General features: G+C 43.2%; 1 protein-coding gene across 2 annotated transcripts; it reads left to right on the top strand.

Moving 5' to 3' along the window:
• Positions 1-703: 703 nt before the first annotated feature.
• Positions 704-23,524, top strand: angel1 (angel homolog 1). Of its 2 annotated transcripts, none has more exons than XM_084310612.1 (10): positions 704-778; positions 3,030-3,943; positions 5,169-5,386; positions 14,836-14,905; positions 15,309-15,751; positions 15,950-16,100; positions 21,159-21,269; positions 21,542-21,575; positions 21,786-21,952; positions 22,845-23,524. In XM_084310612.1, the coding sequence occupies exons 2-10, from the start codon at positions 3,160-3,162 to the stop codon at positions 23,018-23,020; spliced, it is 2,154 nt and encodes a 717-aa protein (XP_084166738.1). In that variant the 5' UTR covers positions 704-778; positions 3,030-3,159; the 3' UTR covers positions 23,021-23,524. The 2 variants fall into 2 exon arrangements, with proteins under 2 accessions (XP_084166738.1, XP_084166737.1); XM_084310611.1 differs by having other exon boundaries at positions 709-778; positions 2,972-3,943.
• The last annotated feature ends 421 nt before the right edge of the window (positions 23,525-23,945 follow it).

The following is a 23,945-nucleotide window of genomic DNA, read 5'->3' as shown; positions in this document are numbered from 1 at the left end:
CTGGTCTGCATCCCCTTAACAATTGTGTGTATTGAGTCGTACTGTATTGTACCCATTCTGCAATCTGTTAAATAAAGTTTTCATTCATTCATTCATTCATTCATTCATCCCTACTCCACAAGCCATCTCCCCACACTTCTGGACCTATACTGGACTAAAAGAATCCCTAGCCTGTGGCTGTGCATCTCTACACAACGGCAAAGCAACGGTTGTTAAATAATTCAGGCTACCTGGTGGCATCAGCCCCAGGGTGCTGAAATAATGTGAAGACCATGCAACCATTTGCATTTCCCATAGGATAATGAAGTTATCTCAACTATTGTGTTTAGCAGCAGGCTGTGACGTAGAAACAGCTCTGCGTAGGCGTGCGTTATTTCTAAACCTAGCCGCATTTCTGGCAAGACGCTCTCTGATTGGCCGACGCCTGTTTCTACACTGATTAAGCTAAGCACTCTTTCGAAGTTGGTTAAGGTTAGAGTTTGTCTTAGACTTAGAGCATGGCGATAGAACGCCAGGTAGTTTGCAGGCTGTTTGACGTGGAAATGGGCAAAAACACAGCTCGTCACGCGATTGGGCAAACGCGTCAGTGGCCAATCAGAGAGCGTCTGCCAGAAATGCGGCTAGGTTTAGAAATAACGCCGTAGGCGTGTGAATATGCCATCAGGCTAAAAAGGGAAATACATTGTGCGCATGCGTCATAAAGAAGAAATCATGATTGGGAGCCTGATATACTATGGGCTTTACCCTCTGACACGATACTTTAAAAACCGAGCCTCAGGTAATGACGACTACAAATGTGACAGTATTATTAAGGATTTGAATATTTTGAGCAATATTTAGTTAACGTTAAACTTATATCGTGTTCACAATGAATCGTGACAGTGTTGTTTAGAAGTCAGCAGCTAAGCTAAGTTAGCTCACAACAATGACAACATCACGTTAGCTGCTGACCAAGCATTCAAATTGGCACGGCATCATTAGCGCTAAGCTTAGCTGGTTTATACAATTGTCGTTAAATGTACATAAATACAAGACGTGCCATATAATATATACCTGTGCCAGTTTGCACACTGTGCGCGGTCTGCTCCAAGACGCCCCCATGACACGTGCAAATGTTTGTGATTGTTTTAGTCAGTGGACATTAGACATCTCGGTTTGTGGCAATTTGCGTTGGCCATAAAATAAACATCGAACAAAAAGTTCGGAAATGTGTGTTTGGTAGATTATTTCTCTGTTGTAACTATGCTTCTTGGCAATACATTTTATACCGTTGGAAAGACTTGATTATTTCCCTTTTTAAATGGTGCCCCATTTGTAAGGAACATGCATGTGTGGGATGAGCAGCACAGCTGAGTGTGTGCGTTGCGCCCATCATGCAAATCTCGCCAAATCCTATTCAAACAGCCAGGGGTGTAAAGTACTTGAGTAATTGTACTTCGTTACAATACTTAAGTACTGTTTTGGGGGATTTGTACTTTACTCGAGTATTATTAGGTTTGTTGTATACTTGTACTTTTACTCAATTATATATTTCAGAGGGGGAAAAAACATTTTTTTTACTCCTTACATTTAAAATGCAGAACTACAAAGTACAAATCTCGCAGGTCCAACCATTTAAATTAGTATATTTGTTTCTCTGGCCGAACTAACGTTCACGTTATTAATCCTGCGGCCACGCTTTATTTAAAAACAGCCAATCAAATCCCCATCAATGGAAAATTAACCCGCCCATACCCATGCTGATTGGTCCTTGTGCAAGACTAGAAAGCGGGGATCTTTGATTAAACACCTGCTATCAGAAGAATAGACATTCAGATTTTTTTTTATATACTTTTACTCGTGTGTTTTTAGCCGGATACTCTGAATTTTACTTGAGTATGATTTTGAGACTGTACCCATACTTACATTTCTGAGTACTTTTTACACCCCTGCAAACAGATTATTCTGCAGTTGCTATTGACTCTTGTTTTGTGTTGTTTGGTGGATTGGATGATTTAAGTCTATCAGTAACGAGGAAGAAACAAGACATTGGCAATTCTACAATTTATTAATTTAACAAACAGTCAGGAGCCTCAGTAGCGTGTGGAAGAATCATATGGACCTCGATCGGACCTTCCTACACTGAGCTAGTATGGTCACTTTTCCGCACCTACCCCCTACCAGTGGCAATCCCATATCTCCAGTCTGGGACCGAACTCCACCCTCCAGGATGACAACGCTCGCCCCCACAGAGTGGGGTTTATCAGAGACTACCTCCAGAATTTGGGAGTCGAGAGAATGGAATGGCCTGCTGCCAACAGTCCTGATCTCAACCCAATTGAACACTTGTGGGATCAGCTTGGGTGTGCTGTTCATGCTAGGGTGACTGACCAACACAACCACGTTGGCTGACTTACTTGCGACAAATCCTGGTTGAGTGGAATGCCATCCCACAGCAGTGTGTGACCACGCTGGTGTCCAGCATGAGGTGCCAGGCTGCTGTGTATGGTTCTCCCACATGCTACTGAGGCTCCTGACTGTTTGTTAAATGAATAAATTGTAAAATTGCCAATATGTCTTGTTTCTATCTTGTTACTGATAGACTTCAATCATCCAATCCACCAAATGACACCAAACAAGAGTCAATACATAGCAACTGCAGAATAAGCTGTTTGGCATTGGCAGAGAAGATTTGGCAAATTTTTCATGGGCGCAACGCACATACTCAGCTGTGCTGGCTCATCTCACAAATGCATGTTCCTTACAAATGGGGCACCATTTTAAAGGTAACTAAACAGGCTGTCCAACAGTATAAAATGTATTGCCAAGAAGCCATTGTTACAACAGAAATAATCTACCTACTAACACAAATTTCCGAACTTTTTGTTTGATGTTTATAAGAATGTAACCTCATTGTGTTAAAAAGCAAACTGTGAAGTCTCTCTCTCTCTCTCTCTCTCTCTCTCACACACTCACTCACTCACACACACAGAGTCCTTAAAGAATGGTTTATCCTCTGCATTGGTGGTTAATGACACGGTGTGTAATAGTGGCAGTGTCTTAACCAGGAGGTTCAGGACTTGGACAGCTTGGCTCAGCACAGGCAGTGGGCCAAATGCAAAGACAGGGGAATGTTTAAATGACCAAGTCCCAAGAAAGGAAGAAGACACGAATGAAGAGATGGAGGACGGAGAACAGCTGAGGGCATTCCTTCATGATGAAGGAACTAAAAGAGACCCAATACAAAAGAACAATGAGGTACAGAGGGCTGTGGAGGAGGAAGGAGCACAAATGAGTGATGGAGAACAACAGGTGGAGGCTCACGACCTGGAGACTACTATCCACCAGGAAGAGTTGAATCTGGGAGAGGGGGACGCTGAGGACACTTTCAAACCTGCTGAGACAATCAGCCGAGAGCAAGAGCTACAGAAGCAATCGGCTGAGGAAGAAACACACGTGGGTGATGGAGAGCTAAATGCCCAGGCAGAGGCTCACAAGTCAGACGACCCAGAGACAACTATCCACCATACGGAATTGAAGAAGGGAGAGGAGGCAACTTGTAAACCCGCAGGGACAATCAGCCCAGAGGAAGAGCTATGGGCACAACCATGGAGCCAGTTACAAGAACGCAGAAACTGGCTTACGGTGGAACAACCACACATGCCTACCGTGGAAGAGTCTGTAACTCCAGCCCAGGAGGCGGCTGCAGAAATAGAGTGCTGGGATGAGTATTCTATTGTTGATCCTGTTGCAATGCATGCTGGGACGTGTGATCCTGGCCTAGACCTGGCCACCCTCCTCGCCGAGGCCCAAAGCCCTCCAGACGAAAGACCGGGTCAGCTGTTGCAGGCTGGCTGGCACATCCCTGCCGGACCCGGCTTAACAGAACTGGTACACTGCCCCATATGGCACTTTCCCACTGTGAGTTACTACCCTTCACTGCAACAGACCACGCCCTTAGAAGGTGAGAAATAATGTTAATACAATTTCACTTGAGTGGAAGCATTGTCCTTTTTTTAACACAGCAAAATCATGGTAAATAAAATTTCCAATATCCTCCTGTGCGTTCAGTAGAAAGCTATCCAGCTGCACGCTAGCATAGCTTAGCACAAATGAATTGAAGCGGATGAGAAGCGGCTAGCCTAGGTGTTGTTGCCCTTTTTTATTTTTTATTCTATTTTTATTTTTTTTTAGCTTCACTAGGTAATTGCAAAGGCAACGTCTTGTACAGCATACATCAAACTCACAGAAAACATCTGCCTCACATGACTGTAGTTTGTGCATCTGTCAGGGGGGGGGACTTTTGGCATCTGAGTGACACCTGGTGGCTGGTGTAGCCTATTGCAGGCTGACTGAAACATTTTAAATATACTACATGGCACTTTAAAGACTTAGGCTACAGTATACAGTTGAATAGATTCTATGTAAGCTCAGTGTGTCAAAGCTAATCATAAAGCTTACATGCTACAAGGTTAATAACCGCCTGTAACCGCCGGCGCAATGCGCTATTTAAATGACACTCATGGCCATATGCCTGTAAGGTGAAAAGCCCCGTGGGCGAACTGACTGGCTAACGGTACGTTGCATTGTATGCGCCGTTTATATACGCGATTCTCTCTTTACATGTATAACCAGTGGCTAATGAATGCCGTTTTATTTCCCTTTTTGTATAGGTAAATAATCTACTGACTGTAAGCTGATAACTATCGACAACTAATGACTAGCTGTTAGTTAGCTACTGACAAGTACTATCATCTACTGACTGTGCTGACAACTGCTGACCGATGCTAAATGCTGACTGTTAACTGACTATCAACTGCTGCTAGCTGGCCTATGCTAAATGCTACTAACTATTGGCTGCTGCTGGCTACTACTACTGACTGCTAGCTACCAGCTAACTGCTGGCTAATTGACCACCTGGTGATATCGGCAATACAGTTGTCTTCATGCTTGAATGTTTGGACATGAAGTCAGAAATAAACACCATTCTAGCAAAGTCGGAATTGTTTCCTTTGGTTCCTATTATCAGTTAATCGCCTACGCCCTTCCAATGGGGACATCTAGTTGACACATTGACGGTGACTGCTAGATAATTGGACAGTGGTAGTGAAAGGGTTAACCACTTCACTAGTTTATCTCCCAGCAGTCATTGGTTTAGACATGAGTCTGTGTACCTGCCTTCCTGCCAGTGGTGTGGAGAGTGTGGGAGGAGGCGAACAAGGGCCCTGTCGCAGCCGAACCAGACCCCCAGACCCTGTTCGACTTCACCACCATGTCCTACAACATCCTGGCTCAGGACCTGCTGGAGACCAACCAGGAGCTGTACACACACTGCCCCATGGAGTTGCTGGAGTGGACCTACCGCTACCAGCAGCTCACAGAGGAAATCCTGAAATGGGCGCCAGATGTAAGTGAAAAGCATGAATTAATTAGAAGAACACTAGAGAGCGGGATGTGCGTTGAATGAACTGAGCCAACTTCTGGACAAGGGAAACTACTAAAGAGTGTAGACAAATCGGTGTGCAGCCAGCGTGCATCAACTCCCTCTCTTCTTTCTGCTTTTCGGACCCAGAAGCTGGCCTCAGTTTAGTCACTGCATGAGCTCAAGGGCCAACTCCCACTTTAGGACATTTTGTGAAGGGCCCCTTTGGTAAAGAACCAGCTGTCTTGACACAGGTTTTGTCCCCTGATATGAAAACGGGGTCCCTTGAAAAATCCATTATCAAACAAAAATGACTAAAAAAATTATAATTAACTCTTTGACTGCCACCGACTTTCCCCATCTACTGGCTAGCGCCAGCGTTATTGACCATTTTAGCAATGTTTGCAGACCCATCGTGTGTTCTGTATTATAGCTACATGTAGGAGAGACAATAGTATGGCTAATTTTACAGGCATTGTTCATAGTCCATTACTGACTAATCAGTTCATTTCTACACACTTTAGTTTGTTACACTGATTGTGGACTTTAGGAGGTCGGGGGTCAGGGACTACAGCCCCCTCAGCATTGACGGGGCATCGAGAGAGTGAACAGCTTTAAGTACCTCGGAGTCCACATATCCGAGGACTTGACATGGACCACACACATTGACAGTGTAGTCAAGAAGGCACGGCAGCGCCTCTACTTCCTTAGGCGCCTAAGGAAGTTCAAAGTGAGGCAGAAGATCCTTAAGAACTTCTACTCATGCACAATAGAGAGCATCCTGACTGGCAATATCATCTCCTGGTTTGGGAATAGCACAGCACAAGACCGTAGCAGACTACAGAGAGTGGCCCGTTCAGCCGAACGCACAATTGGAGGTGGGCTTCCCACTCTCCAAGCCATTTACAACAAGTGTTGCAGGGGTAAGGCTAAGAGAATAATCAAAGACTCTAGCCACCCAAACAACTGCCTCTTTGAACTGCTGCGGTCAGGCAAGCGATACCGGAGTCTCATGGCAAGCACAGAGAGACTCCGAAGGAGCTTCTATCCCCAGGCCATCAGGATGCTCAACGACAATAACACTATGTAACAAACCATCAAATACACTCACAGCACACACATCCACACGTACACACTCACTTTAAATAAACAACTCACTGTAGCACCCACTTTACCCACTTTAGACACTTTAACACACTTTATATTTATTGGTAAAGAGATTTGCACTACAACTCATACCTCATTGCACCTTACCCTAAGTTGTACCTCATCCCATTTCTGCATTGTATTGTATATTGTATTGTAACTCAGCTACTTTTTTCCCCCTACTCTGCATTGTATATTGTATATATGTATATTGAACAATTTTGTTTACACTTGTTTACGTACTTTTGACTTTCTATTTTATACTTATCCATTTTTATCTAGCACACTCTCAGGAGCAAAACAAAAAAGCATTTCATATAAAAGTATTCTGTATTTTTGTATGACAACTAATAAATAAACTTGAACTTGAAACTACACGCTAAACATCGCCCCATTTCCAAAATAATCCAGTATTTTTCCATAGATCGCGAGATATGACACGTTATATGCAATACGCCCAAATCATCCTGGTTGATCGCCTGAAGCCCCAAATACTCCCAAATCAAAGGTATATACCATGTACATATATATGTGCCTTCTCAAAATCATCAAGGGGGGGTAGTCTTACCCCGAAAATGCGATCGTTACAAAAAGCTTGGTTTAGGTCCGGTAAAATACGACACTGTGATCGTTACAGAAACATGTTTCAGGTTTGGTAAAATAGACATAGAATATACCTTACCTTAGCTAGAAGGTACTCCAAAAAGAATAATTCCAATGATCCCATCGGCGATCGCAATTACTCGTTTATATGTAATTACTTGTGTATACGGGAAACTATAGGTTTTGAAGCGAGGAGATCTCCTAGCGATTGCTCTGCAAGAGCTCCTCCCCCTCAGAGCGAGTCAGGACAGAAAGGGATCAGGACAGACAGTCTAGTTCAGACGGAGTTCAAAGGTAGGCGATACTGCCACCTGGTGGGATTCGATCGTCATTGCAATTCCAACGTAGGCAGATGAATCGGAGACACCTAGAGGGCTCCGGCTGACCGTATAGAATGGGATCAAAGGAAAATATTAGGGCTGTCAGTTTATCGCGTTAATTAGATTAATTAATTACACAGCAAATGATCGCGTTATGAAAATTAACTCAAAATTCATATATATATATATTTTTATCTCATTCATTCCATAAGAACGTAGAATACACATTTACAGACTTTTTTTTTATATGGTCCATTTGCATGTTCTTGGTATCTGATTCTAGGGACATCTATGGATCTCAGAGAATGTATTCCCAGTGTCAGAAATAACTGTCGGTTACTAGGCTTGATTAAATTGTAATGAACCAAATGAGAATATCAATAATCTTTTTTATTTTTATCTTTGACTGTGAATAACACCATGCTAAAATTTACCAGACCTGAAAAATCTAAGCAAATGAATAAATGGAAGATGATTAACACTTTGAGTGCCGGGACACGTCTTTTCACGTCTTTGCTGGCCATGCTAAAGTTGCCGGGGGACGCTGTACAGCGTCCTTATATCAATATTTCAAAAATCTGCGATCGGATTCATAATGTCCCTCCGCTGGCCTGAGATCCACCAGCAGGACCCACTGAGCTCTCTGGCGGTTCAGGAGCGCCATCTGGTGGCCGATCGGCGCAATCGCCAAACAGGATGTTGAATAGAGGTTGTCCTAGACCAGGGCAGTACAGTGCGATATATATGTCGCACGTGCGACACTGACGTCAGTCTGTGCGATGAAAGGATTGACTTCAGTAGTGGTGGGCCTGATCTCTGCCAACGACGAAAGGGCCTACCTGGAAGAGGTAGAGAACCTGTCACAGTGGTGTCAGGAGAACTGCCTCTCCCTGAACGTCAGCAAAACAAAAGAGATGATTGTGGACTTCAGGAGGTCGGGGGTCAAGGACTACAGCCCCCTCAGCATCGACGGGGCACCAGTTGAGAGAGTGAACAGTTTCAAGTACCTCGGAGCCCACATATCCGAGGACTTGACATGGACCACACACATTGACAGTGTTGTGAAGAAGGCACGACAACGCCTCTACTTCCTCAGGCGCCTAAGGAAGTTCCAAGTCAGTCAGAAGATCCTTAGGAACTTCTACTCATGTACAATAGAGAGCATCCTGACCGGCAACATCACCTCCTGGTTTGGGAATAGCACTGCACAAGACCGTAGCAGACTACAAAGAGTGACACGTTCAGCCGAACGCACAATTAGAGGGGGGCTTCCCACCCTCCAGAACATTTACAACAAGCGGTGCAAGGGGAAGGCTAAGAGAATTATTAAGGACTCGAGCCACCCGAACAACTGCCTCTTTGAACTGCTGCCGTCAGGCAAGCGATACCGGAGTCTTATGGCGAGCACAGAAAGACTCAGAAGGAGCTTCTATCCCCAGGCCATCAGGCTGCTAAACGAACAATAATCGCTAAACGAACAATAATCACTATGCAACAACCATCAAATGCACACAGCACACACACCCACACGCACACACTCACTCAAACAAACAACACACTGCAGCACCCACTCTCCACACTTTAGATCACACAAACACACTTACACTTTATATTTATTGATAAAGGATTTGCACTACAACTCGTACACCTACTGTGAATTGTACCTAAACTGCACCTCGTCCATTTATGCCTTGCACTATATAGTATTGTATATTAGTACACTGCACAGTATTGTATATTGTATGGTAACTACGTCTACGAACATTGTACATATGTCTAAACTGAACACTGTGACCTCTTTTTTTTACTTCTAATTTTTACTATGTCTTTATTTCATACTTATCTTGTCATGCACAGTCTCTGGAGCGCAACAGTAAGAAGCATTTTGTACAAAAGTATTCTGTACTTCTGTATGACAACTATTAAAGAAACTTGAAACTTGAAACTCAATAGCACTGGTGCGATGGCCCGCTATCCACTTGGTACTTGTAGTTTTGTGCGATTAAATACAATGTTCCTTCTGCGTAAAACTCCATATATCAAACACCAAATCCCATAATCCCTAGCGAACAATATCCCCGCGAGTTGCGAGCAGTGACTCATATCCATTATCCGCTCGGCTCAGCTCACAACACAGCAGGTGACTGCAGGACTCGTCTCAGCAGCGTTTGGAACGCGGACATTGAAACAGAGCTAGTAGATAGTGTTGTCGCGACCCAAAACAAATCCCTGCTGTTTTATTCGGCAACGGGTCAAATGCATATAACATGCTTTGCAATCCTCGCGTCATAAAGTCCGAAATGAACGTTACCCAGACCGTGCTTCTGCCTTCTGCTCTCAGCCGAGCGGGGCTGCACAGCAGTGCGGCTATTTTGCGATCCGAAATAAGTCTGTGGTGTTTTTTTTTTCTCACAACGGGTCAAATGCATCTAACACGCTTTGCATCATCGCCATTCCTTTATGCCCACATCGCCCGAAATGAACGTTACATTAGCATAAGCTAACAAGCTAATCCTGATCAGAGGCAGAGCCATAGAGACAGTGTGGACTGGGGAAAGGGTGTGTGTGTGTCGAGAGGAGTGGAAGTTTGAAGACAGACTAGATGATGCGGGGGTGGTGAGTTGAAACAGTGTGAATGAATGAAAACTTTATTTAACAGATTGCAGAATGGGTACAATACAGTACGGCTCAATACACACAATTGTTAAGGGGATGCAGACCATAGAAATACTTTCGTCTTGTTTACATCAGGGTCCCCCATTGTGTGTGTGTGTGTGTGTCCCAACCGACCCCACTTCTATGTTTCAATAAATTATTTGCATTTAAAACTATTAACGCTGACTCATTCCTTCAGTCCACTCAAAATTATGCTAATATTCCTTGTTGTTTATGATATTAATTGAAAATAGCATATGAGAGTATTATAGTAATAATAACACATGGCGATATACTAAAAAGCAATTTATAATTTTTGGCTGGTAAAAAATCTGCCTTTTTTAAATCTACCAGCCAAATGGCTGGTAAGTCAAAAGGTTAAGTTTGTTCCCTGACTGCAACTAAATAACACAAATACAATAGGCACATTTGTGACTGTTACAAATATAACACGTTTTATACTTGTGCTACAAGATTTTGGCCAGTGCTACAAAACTATCAACCTCTGTAGCACCAGTGCTATGTGCAAAAAAAGTTAACGTACAGCCCTGTCCTAGACGACCGTAGTACTTCCGGCGCTCGCTATAGGTCCCGCGACTCTGGCTCGTCACACTACACAGTGATCGATTGCCAATAACTCGATAAACAACATGATTTGGACGTATATACCATTATACAAGCTGGAGATGGACCGGGTAAATTTACATCCCATAATGATAAGATTTCAACTCGACGATGATCGCCCAACGGTGCGCGGAGACTGGGGTGAGTTTCAGCGTGTAACGTTACCCTCTTCGATACTAACTGCTATTATCAACATTTGACCCACATTAGATGATTGGTATAACGCTGCCCACGGAATTATAAACGCCCCCTAGCCCATCCGGTCAACATCAGATGACGTGTAGTAACTTCTAGAAGTACGTCTAGTTGGAATTTTTTATATCGCGCTGATTGCCATAAAACTGTATTGCATCATCAATATAATGCATTTGGGGCTATAGATCACGTTCTGGAGAAAGCTGCAGAAAGAGATGAAAACATACTTATACATTAGACCATACTTTACTATGAATATGTGAATGAAAAAGTTTAACGTTGCTACACAATGAACAATACATATAGGACTTTGAATGGGCCCTAATAATGGACATGTAGCAATAGAATTTAAAAAGTTATAGCCATGCAAAGAAGGGGTACTTCTCCATAGACAAATAGAGCCGGCAACCTATGGTATATCATTAATTTAACCCAAGGCAACCAAAGTGTTAGACAGAAGGTTTTCGTAGATACAGTATTGAATTCTGCCATCCGGACACATGCCATTTGAAATATGATTATAGAATATCAGGCCTAAAATAGTTATGCGATTAAAATGCGATTAATTCGATTAATTGATTACAAATCCTGTAATTAATTGGATACATTTTTTTAATCACCTGACAGCACTAGAAAATATCAAAGGATCAAAACCCGAGTATACTCGGGTTTCTGGTGCTCAACGGTTGGCGAGATAACCCGACTATACTCGGGTATGGCGCTGAATGAGTTAAGGTTGGCTTAATAAATTAAGTGGCTTTTTCTCATACCATTGAATGATTTGGGAGATCTTCTTGATTACAATATATATCAGTACATTTTCAGATGAAAACACTAGCTGTAGCAAAGCCACAACAGCGCCCAGTTTGCTTTATGCAGCTACGGAACTAACTAACCTAGACCAACCTAGCCTAGACTAACCTAACATAGACCAACCTAACCTAGACCAACCTAGCCTAGACTAAACTAGCCTAGACTAACCTAACCTAGACTAAAAGCTTGCTGAGAAGTGTCTTGTCTTTCACATTCATGTCAGCTTCTCACCTTTGCCATATGGTTACAATGTTGAGGCCACAGGAATTTGATGACATCTATATGGAGTCACTGTTAACACATCCCACGCCGGAAACGGCTTACGACGTGTTTCAAGTTCATGCGAATTCTGCCAATCCACGGCGTACGACGTTATTGAGATCATATTTCATTTTTTCGCCATGTTATTCATAATTCCCTCACAGAGCCTCGTCTGATGCAGTGGGAGCATGCACAACTCTGCAACGCTTCAATACTGCCGCCTGGTGGATGATCTGCGAGTTGCCAAACCGGAAATGGACGAGTCGATCTCGTTGCGTCTGGGAAATGCGTTCGGCACTGGCATATTGTTGCGGGACTGTATACACACGTCAGTGTGTAGCGATCGCTGCCATAACGCAATAATCGATACGATTTGGCCGTTTATTATCGGAAATGGATTTAGGAGATCGCCGTCAAATAAGTGGGATCTTTTTCTTCCAGTCTCATCGTCGAACCGTAAGAGGACACTGACGTCATTTTCAGCGCGTTTGTTTATTATTATCCATGCAAACTGCTCTGATCAATATATCACCCATACTACATAAAGCATTTACCGACGATCACGGAATTATAAACGACCCCCCCCCCCCCCCCCCGTTCATCCGCGCATGATCAGTCATAACGTTTAGGATCATGTACAGTTGACATTTTTAATATAGCGTGTATCGCCAACAAACGGCATTTGATAATCTATATATGCGTTTATGCCTATATCTCACGTTCTACGAATTACTGCAGAAAACGATAAAAACATATTTATATTCTAGACCAGGGATCGGCAATAGGCGGCCCGCGGGCCGACATTGGCCCGCCAGCAATAATTTCTGGCCCGTCAGATTATTTTGAGAATATGATATTTATTTTACGCGCAGGAAATATTCACTCGGGACGCCAGGGTGTCTTTTATTGTGAAGCTGTATCTATCTACCGGTAGTCATCAATAGCACTATAGCCAATTGAAATGCTAGAAATGGTCACGTGGACTGGGAGAACCAATGGAATAGTCCCTAACGAACTTTCACTTCCGCGTTCGAGATGGAGCGAGTAACAAAATGTGTTAAAAAACAAAACAAACATCTTTGGATAGGGAAATGCAACAGGGAAATATAACGCTTCTTTTAATAAACAGGAGCCATACTTAAAATACGGGTTTATTGCAACAGGTCGGTGATTCTTGCGTGCCGAGCCGACGTCCTCTCTGCATAATATGTGGCGACAACAACAACGAGGAAATGGTTGTTATTACAACTGTGTTCAAGTTGGCAGATAAAGTAGCTGCATTCAACGCCAATCTGGAATTGGAGGGCGGCGAGTGGATATGTGACATGTTTCAAACATTAGCAGGGATTTTGGAGGACTGAACAACAAACAAGGTATGGTGAGTCGTGTTTTCATGCATTCTGTCTTCTGATCTGTTCATCACCCGCCGCGGTGATCTGCAACAGCTGATCTGCTGTTCATGAATGAATGAATGAAAACTTTATTTAACAGATTGCAGAATGGGTACAATACAGTACGGCGCAATACACACAATTGTTAAGCTGATCTGCAACAGCTGAGAGCTGTTCATGAATGAATGGATGAGTGAGAACTTTGTTTGGCGGATTGCAGAGTGGGTGCAGTGCAGTGCGGCGCAGTGCACACGGTTGTTGGGGGGATGCAGACCAGAGAAAAACGTTTGTCTTTTTTCAATATCAGTATATTAAATTAGCCATTGTTTTTGATCCTGGCCCGCGAAGCAACGGCTTGGGGAAAATCTGGCCCGTGGGCAAATCTAATTGGCGACCCCTGTTCTAGACGGTATTTTCGTATGAATCTATGAATGAAAAAGTAAAACGTTCCTACATCCTGAACGATAGATAATCGATGTTGAATGGGCCATAGTAATGTCAATTTAGCAATACAATTTAAAAAGTTATAGCCCTGCAAAGAAGGTGAACATCTCCATAGGCTTACAGTGCTGGCAGAGAGTGGTATAAGATGCTCAAATTGCGTGGCATGGAATGTGTTAAAAGATGTTTGAGCCCCTGGTTACACTCACCTTTCAGCAACATTAAAGTGCCCACAAAATGGCTTTCAGAACAAGTTTGTCTTCTGTGATCTAACGTGTTTACAAATTAAACGGGCTGGCCGGGGTGGGATCAATTTGGTAGAGTTTTACATGATCAGAGGTGGGAGTGGAATTATTTTAAAACTGATATTTTATATGATGGACCTTTCTATATACATGATGGGTCTGTGACAAAATAAAAACAAATGGAGAATAATGGAATTTGGATATTCTTTGGTAAATTCTTGGCATGCATTGGTGTACAGAACATCCAGGCAGATGAGGTAACGAGACAAAGTAGTTTTTCCACTTAATTGTCACTTTAACCTCTTAACAGTCCTGCAAATATGGCATAAAACGCCTGTCGATTGCATACTGGACACTATTCTGGAACCATTTGTAGCAGATGCACAAGTCGGGCCTCGTTTGAAAGGAAACACTCAGAAATGTCTTCAACAACAGGAAGAATCACTCAGAGTTTTTATAATTTTCATCTGAATTATTTTGCAAACGGATGCCTGCAGATCCATCTACTCTATAGTTATTAGCTGAAAACGCTGCTGGGGCCATAGCCTGAAGATGTTTTACACATCTTTATGTGTATGTTTAGGCGTTTTTTCCAAAAGTTCTACCTCTCCTCAGTCCCCTCTCCCTCCGAGGGCGGGCCGTCGGAATGTTAAGGGGTTAAACTACTTATTGCAATTGCAGGTGTTTTCATTTCTCATTGTTAGCTCCCATAATGAGCTGTATTTCTCTCCCGTCTGTAGATTTTGTGCCTTCAAGAGGTCCAGGAGAACCACTATAAGGAACGACTGCATCCTGCCCTCTTCCAGATGGGTAGGCCGGCCCACAGCTATAGGTCCATGTGAATGCCTTGTTAATGTTTAATGAAATCTTCCCATCAGTTTGAGAACAGTAACGCCTTATACCCGCCAAGTACAGTGAAGGCTTAAGGAAACTGGGTCTCTGACTTTACTCAGATTTTACATCCCAGTTTGGTCACCTATTGGATGGTTCTCTCCCTGATTACTAGCTTTAGGACAGAGCAAACTGTCCTGGGACACAGGAAGAACATATGCCTTTAAGATAAAGTAGTGGAATTATAATGATATTTAACAGTAGCAATATGCAACAAAAATATCAATAAAGTGTGCAAGTGATTAATAGCACTGGGTGTTGAACTTAAGACTGAAAATGTTTGCATATTGACATTTGTCACTGTTTTGCTCTTTAACGCAAGGCTACACCTGTGTGTACAAGCGGCGTACACGGGCCAAAACTGATGGCTGTGCTATTTGTTACCGTGGTGATCGCTTCTCTCAGCTCTCAGTGAGCATGCTGGAGTTCTTCAGGCCTGAGACAGAGCTGTTGGACAGGGACAACGTGGGCATTGTCCTGCTGCTCCAGCCGATCGTCAACCGGGGGTCAGAGGTGATGGCAAAGGGCCCACCCCTCTGTGTGGCCAACACCCACCTACTGTTCAACCCCAGGAGGGGTGATGTGAAACTGGCCCAGTTGGCGATCATGCTGGCGGAGATCGATGGCGTGGTCAAGTCGTGCAGGGTCAAAGGGAAGCACTGTAACGTCATCCTGTGTGGAGACTTTAACTCTGTCCCCAACATGCCTCTCTACCAACTCATCACCACCGGCCAGCTCTACTACCATGGCCTACCAGCCTGGATGGTGAGAGACCACAGCACTGTACAATAGCACAAAAACACTAAGCTCTCCATAATCCATCCTTGGTACTAGTAACTGGATATTACTATGGATCTTTTTTAATGGCCTTGTTTGTGACGAGCATGTGAAACCCCCTTTTCTTTGTTATTGGCAGTATTCTTCCCTCTGTAACCATGTGTGGTGTATCCTCTGTCTTGTCAGATATCCGGTCAAGAGGACAGGTCTTGTGAAACCCACCATCGCAGGCTGTACACCCCTCTGTGGTCCAGCTCTCTGAGCATCACAGACCACTGCCAGTACACCGGCGACAGGAAGATCAGCGCGACATCTGAGAGACCTGTTGAGGAATCAGGTCAGCGGTTGAAGTCTGTGGATGTGTCAGTATCTAGCAGGGGTGTAACGGTACACGGAAGTCAATGTTCGGTACGTACCTCAGTTTTGAGGTCACGTTCGGTACGAGTTCGGTACAACAGGAAAAATATATTTATAATAATTATTATATATATTTTCTTTTGATCCACTTTTTTCTCTTTTCTATTTTTCTCCCATCCCAATTTCACGGTGCCAATTCTCCCCTCCCCTGTCTTGAACGTTGCTCGCATATGCCCCCCACTGGCCGGTTGTAGGGAGGATAGAAGCCTTGCGTCACGTGTCCCCTCCGATACACGAGGACGCAGCCTGTCACATCTTTTCACCTGCCAGCGCGGACTCTCATTGGCGAGGTGTAACGTGTGGGAGGCTCACACTACCCCCGCCATTTCCTGTCTCTGCTGTGCAGGCATCCCCCAACCGACCTGTAGGAGTCGCTGTCCACAACGTCCAGATTACCACCCATCGACTTCCACCCGCTAACTCTGCCAATTGAGTTAGTATGACGGCCGGCCCAAGCCGGAGGCAACGCCGACAGCCGGATTCGTACCCGGTGTCTCTTGCGTTGGTGACGAGCGCAATGTCCGCTGCGCCACCCAGCCGCCACTAATTATTATATAATTATTAGGGATGTCCGATATTATCGGCCTACCGATATTATCGGCCAATATCGGCATTCAAATGTGATCGGAAAATATCGGATCAGTTTTCAAATGTTTTAAATTTTTTTTTAAATTTTTTTACATTTCTATAACCTTTATTTATCCAGGCAAGCAAGTAAGAACAAATTCTGATTTTATTTATTGTCAAAAGTATGCATAATGTTGTGTTAATTCCACAACAAGAGATATGTAATGTTAATTACCTGAAATTATTCCGTTTTTTGGGGGGGGAAACCCTGCATATATCGGTATCGGTTGATATCGGTATCGGAAATTAAGAGTTGGACAATATCGGTATCTGTAAAAAAGCCAATATCGAGCATCCCTAATAATTATTATTAAATATAATTCTCTTTTATTAAGTTATACTTTGTTCCACCTAGGCTTGCCGCGGTAGTCAGTGATACCGGTGTCATTCTGTGTTCAGGCATCCACTGAGTAAATTAATTGCCCACCGCCCCTGCCCCCACCGGTGTATGCTTTCAGTTTCAGTTTAACTTCTAGAGTAGATGTAACTTAAAGGTCCCATATTTTGCTTTATTTTTCTATGGAAGTCTATGGAACACATCTGTAAGGTTTTTTTCAATAAAAGTCAATGTTTTGTATTTTTAATCGAGTACTGTGGAGCACCACTTTCTGCCCTTCCAATGTCCAAGCTGTTTTTGGCTGGGCCCATACTCGCAATGCACTTTGATTGACAAGTCACCCACCCACCCACTAGCAGATACGAGAGAGAGAGCTTTCCAGCTGTGAGTGAAGGTTGCGCTGTGTGTGTGTTATTTGGCAAACAAGAAAATTATGAACATTTTCAGTAAGGACTAGGGGTGGAACGGTACACATTCAAACCGTACACCGTTCGGCACGACCTCCACGGTTCGGGGCATGGGTGTATTGTTTGGTTATAACGGTTAGCCTCAAGCTAGGCTAACGTTACGTTAGCCACGAGCTAACTAACTTTAGCCGTGAGCTAACTAACGTTAGCCATGAGCTAACGTTAACTAACTTTAGCCGCAAGCTAACCGTGGAAACAAACGCGCACAGCGAAGTGACTCCACGACACCAGTTCCATTTGGGGAAGGTGGGTATATTAACGAAGCTTGACAACAGAGGTTGTGTCTGTCTGTGTAAAATAACGAGCCAGGAGACTAGAGCTGTGTGTGTCAACTGCGTCTGTTTACATCCTGGTGCCTGCTGGACGTACCAACTCGACACACCACTGTGGGGGGGTTTATATAACATTCCCCATTTCCTTGTAACATCTCTTTTTTTTTGTTGATAACAACAGTTACAACATTCCTTTTTTTTTTGATCCACTTTTTCTCCCATTTTTTCTATATTTTCTCCCATCCCAATTTCGTATCATCCAATTCAACCCTCCCCTGTCACGAACGCTGTTTCTTGCCTCCCACAAGCCGGCTGCAATGTGGACTAAGTCATACATAGCACAAGTCCCCTCCGGTACTTGAGGTAACAGCAGTCGCATCTTTTCACCTGCGCAGCTCGATCTCTCAGTGTCGAGGAGTAACGCGTGGGAGGCTCACGCTGCCCCCGACACTTCCTGATTCTACTGCGCAGGCGCACCAACCGACTTGTAGGAGTCGCTTGTTCACAACGTTCGATCCCCACCCTTCAGTTTTCCCTCCCCGTAATACGGCCAATGTGTATTACTGCGGACGACCAGCTAAACTGAAAACAATGTGGAGAGCTGGATTCGAACACACGAATCCTAGCGTCTCCACACTGGTGGCGAGTGCCTTGCCCACTACACCACCTAGCCGCCCCCAGTTACAACATTCCTTAGTGCAAATTATTATTAACACATTGTCTGCCACGCAGTATGCCCATTTTTGTGCCCTCTCTGCCACCGCTGTAAGCCTATGGAGATGTTTACCTTCTTTGCAGGGCTATAACTTTTTAAATATTATAGCTATATCGACATTACTATGGCCCATTCAACATCGGGTATCTATCGTTCCGGATGTGGGAACGTTATATTTTTTCATTCATACATTGTTGTGTTAATACCGTCGTGAATATAAGTATGTTTTTAAGGTTTTCTGCAGTAATTCCTAAAACGCGAGTTATAGGCCCCGACGCATATGATAGATTATCGATTGCCGTTTCTTTCCTATACACGCTATATTAAAAAATTCAAATGTATATGATCGTATACATTATGCTTCATCATGCGTGAATGAAAGGGGGGGGGGGGTCGTTTATAATTCCTTGATTGTCAGTAGTGTCTTTTTTTAGTATGGGTTGATACGTTGATCAGATGGATTGCAGTGAAATAAATAAACAATCGGGCTGAAAATAACGTTAGATTCCTCTTACCGTTCGCAGATGAGACTGGAGGAAAAATATTCCAATTATTTGACGTCGATCTGCTAGATCCATTTCCCATTTGTATGACTCAATAAGCACCGAAATCATATTGATTATTGTGTTTAGAAAGCGATCCCAATGCACTCGAGTGTTTGTCTGGACCCACGTTACAATATATCTCTGGTGGAGGAATTTCCCTGATGCACCGACCGCAACTTCCGGTTTGGCGTGGAGTGTAACTTGCCCGAAATCCACCAGGCGGCGGTATTGAGGCGTTGCAATATCAGAACAGGGTCCAGCTGCGTCCCGGAGGGAGGCTGGATGAATTATGAATGCCATGACGAAAAAATTTAATATTGATCCCAAAAACGAGTTCCCTCGTTGTTGGCGCACAACAACGAGTAAGGCGTCCAAAGTGTTAATACAAGAAACCCCATAAACGTCCTTATTTAAAACCCTAATAATCTTTTCTGTGACTTCTCCGTTTCTTTTCTTTTTTTTTCATTTTTACAGCTTTATTGGTCACACAGGCAGGGGCGTAGCTGTAGATTCTGGGCCCCATGAAATAATGTATTTATAGGCCCCCAGTGAATGCAAGCGCGCGAGAGATTTCTTTTTGGCCATTTATTTATTGATGAAAATGCATAATATGGTTTTTACCTATACATTCGGATCAGCAGTTCAGCACCTGCACTGTTGGTGGGTGAGCCTAGTAAAGGATGTCACATTGCGTTCATCTTCAATGAATGGACCAATGCAATAGTCTACCAAAGCCCCCCCCCTCTCTCTATATATCTCACACACGCACGCACGCACGCACACACACACAGTATCAATGAGAGCATCAATAATACACCTGAGTGATGTCTAGTAAAAAGAAAAGAAAAAAAAATCTGCCCCCCCCCCCCCTCCTGGTTGTTGCGCACTTTCCCCTACTGTTGGTCCGAGAGGCCGGAGACTGTCACATGCTTTCCTCCGACGCATGTGCAGCCAGCCAGCAGCCAGCCTGGCCGCGCAGATTCTCACTGGGAGAGTGTAACGTGTGGGAGGCCGCACTACCTCTCACCAGATCCTACCTTCGATGAGCAGGCGCCCCGACCGAACTGTAGGGGTCGCTGTCCACAACGCCCAGGACCCACCCACGGCTCCCCTCCCCTTAACTCAGCCAAACGAGTTACCGTAGTATAGCGATCAGCCCGAGCCAAGGCAATGCTGACTCTCCGGGAGTCGAGATGCATACTTTGTTGATGGCCTTTGTCTATAATGTGGCCACAAAAATAGAAAGGTTTAATTATTTAGTTTGTTTGCACTAAGTTAATACTTTGACAAATGTAGCCTATATTTTTCAGTTCTGTCTTTGTGTGCCAAACATTATTTAAGGCAAACCGCTGTAAATTATAATTTTTTTCAAATAAATGACATTTTTGGAGTGTTACATATTTTTTTTTATAAAAAACTAGGTATATCGAACCGAACCGAAGACCGTGACCACAAAACCGTGATACGAACCGAACCGTTGATTTTGTGAACCGTTCCACCCCTAGTAACGACCCTGCTGTGTTACATTTGGAGCTTTGGATACAATTCTGCATGCAAAAAGAAGTTGTACAGAACTTGTAAGTCGCTTTGGATAAAAGGGTCAGCTAAATGACTACATGTAAAATGTAAATGTTAAGTGAAATTAATTGATGATCGGTATTCAATATTGTCTGAAACGTAGTACTTCGAATTGGTATATAGGCACTGGAAAAGTATCATTGGTGCATCCTTAGAAATATTATTTCTTCGTTTTCCAGGAAATTACTAACTAAAATGCCATTTTAAGAATATCTACAACAACAACTTTTTTGTCATTGTTGGGACAGATACTGGCATATACAGTAGGTGATGATCAGCGCAAGACATAATGTGATCAAATAACTTAAACATATATATTTTTTTAACAATAATATAAATATAATAATAAATGTGGATTCTCCCCACACCCTTTCCTCTGTGACCCGATGAGCTAATACTCCAGTGTAATACTCCTATATTTGTCTTTTCCTGTGTAGGGAAACTCCAGTACGAGCACAGCTTCCTCCTTCAGCTGCGCTTCTGTCCAGCTGCATGTGTCCGGCCTCTTGACCTGGTTCTCATCCCCTGCGTGACGGACAACACACCAGGTACAGCCACACAACTGGAGCTCCCTACAGAAGCCACAGCCAAGGGATAGTTCTGATGTTTGGAACCCTAGCCTTATTTATTACTTACCAATAACGTTGTTGGTTGGTAGAGTCCTTTCCCAGCAGAGATCCATGCTGTTCCTCATACTAGCTCCAGATAGTTGGCCACAAACCAACTCCACAGTGCACACAAAGTCAATTTCAGTGAGTCTGTCAGCCTGCCATGTATGGCAAGGGTGATGAACTTGTGGTTCTTCTTTCCTTTTCCATAGATCCTTCTATGAGTCTGCCAGCTCATGATTGGAGGTCAGTTTCAGCTATTGTCTTTTATATATTATTATGCCTTATAAAGAGTCACATTTGCACCTGTTATTGCTCTGTACCGTCAGTGTCGGACAATATTGGCATTCACGTACAAATAAAACCACATTCAGCCAGGTAAAACAAAAAATGGAAATGGAAAATAAGAAGGTGTGAATAGAATGGAACTGAATCTTGACCGTTGATCTGCAACAGGTTCAGAAACACCATCAGCCATGGCCTGAACCTGCGCTCAGCCTATAAACACACTCTCCAGGGCTCGGAGCGCCCAGAGGTCACCACGCTACACTCTGCAGTGGGAGCCACAGTCGACTACATCTTCTACACCCCAACATGTCACTTCAGACCTGATGGTCAAAGAGGTATGTGGGATTTGATTATAAAGTAGGCCATTAAAACTTTGAATGCCAGCCACGCGTTTTGTCGTTAGTTCATGCCGACCGTTGAGTGCCACAAACGCTATAGCGTTTATTTTGTCGTATTTCTTTTTATTGGCGATTTGAATTCATATTTCATCAATTGAGCCTCATGTTAGTGTTGCAGACTCTAAGCTCAATTGGGAAGATACCGCCTATCGTCTCTCCCTGTGTAACTGCACCCCATTACTTTAGACTGATGGGGGGGGGGGGGCCAGTTTCCTCATTTTACTTTTCCGTCAAGCCAACTGAAGAATCCATTGTGATCGCCGGCCCGGAAAACGTGTGGATTATGTATTTACAGTACCCAATGCTGAATCAATAAACACGATCGATATTTGGAATGGCGATCAGGAATTGGAATAATCTTTTTGGATAACATCTGATCTGAGGTAAGGAATTTATTTTACCAGTCTTAGGATAATCAGAGCTGTTTTCACAGATATATCAGCGTTTGCCCTATGCGTGTGTGTGTGTCTGTGTGTGCGCGATCAGGAAATGAGAGAATCGATATTTCAGCCCGCTTCTATAGCGTGCATAAGTACACATATACTATCGATAATCTAGCATTTATTTGAAAACGATTCATAAATAGGCTGAAAAATTACAACGTTTTTGTGTATTCCAGAATATTCCAGTAAATGCTGTTTATCACGGAATCTTTATATTTTCCTTGAAAACAAGGGCTTTTCAAAATGCTATAAAACGGAAATGAAGCAATTAAAAAAACAATCCGTTTCGACAATGTTGACTGCAAACAAGTCATTGATAAACGACGGGCAGATTAGACACATCTTTTGATATTATTGATTATTGTTATGTTTTTTTTATTTTTCAGATGATGGTCCCCCAAGGGGAGGTCTGGAGCTGATTGGTTGTCTCTCCCTCCTAGCAGAAGAGGACCTCTGGGCGATGAAGGGCTTGCCTAATGAAATATTCTCCTCTGACCATCTCAGTCTCCTGGTCAGGTTCCAGCTGGAGCTGAGCCCTGTGAGATGGGGAGGATGTGAGTGAGTGTTGACTGGAAAACATCACTGACTCAGAAATCGGAGAATTTTCAAGTGATTACAGGTCCCGCCCTGGGCTTTATTTATGAATGTGGATAACTTTGTTTGGTTCTTGAGACTCACAGGAGAAGTGAGGTCATCTGTGAATCATGTTTGTTTGCTATCTGAAGAAAAACTGACCAGCCCAAAGTTCCGAATGGGATTGGAAGTCAACTGACTACTTTTGTTAAGAAATGTTCAATTTCTGTCCTGTTAAAGGTAGTTTTATATATAAGATAAATCCTCCTACATGTATCCCAATTGGACTTTAAATTTGACAGATGTTACTAAAACATTTATAATATAATGGTTTGCTTTTTATTGTTTTGAAGACATCGAGACTCAGGACTTGCTGACAAACTGTGAATCAAAGATTTTATTTTTTTCTTAACATATTTATGTTCTCTTAATAATGTGGATTTCACCTCTGTTTTTTCAGATGGTAGAAATCCAATAAATATTTTTAATTTAATTTGAGTGTGACAGCGTTATTCCTCTGATGATGATCCCGTTGTTGATTTGGCAACAAAGCATGCCTCAGTTTTCAGATTACAAACGGTCTTTAGCCATTTCCTAGATTTCACTATGTAAAATTAAGTGATTTGCACCAAGAGGTACTGCCCCTTGTTTAAGCCATGAATCCTCCAGATTATAGTCCAGCTCCATATCCTTCCTACCCGGGTTAGGGCTTGAAATTAAAGTTGAGTTATTTAATGAGTTTGAATATCTCCTCCTGTAATGTCATCAGAGGACACTGAATCCTTATGTTAATTACAGCACCATGATTTAGATTTCTTTTTTTAAATAGTCACAAGGAGTCTGTGTCCTCTGATGACATCACAGGAGGAGATATTCAAACTCGTAAACAATCAATAACTGTCCAAGTAAATGAA

The sequence above is a fragment of the Notolepis coatsorum genome (genome assembly GCF_963971535.1).
Source record: "Notolepis coatsorum genome assembly, chromosome: 3".
Taxonomy (NCBI): Eukaryota; Metazoa; Chordata; class Actinopteri; order Aulopiformes; family Paralepididae; genus Notolepis; species Notolepis coatsorum.
Note: the sequence above shows the minus strand (reverse complement) of the source record. Positions and strands in the feature narration are given on the sequence as shown.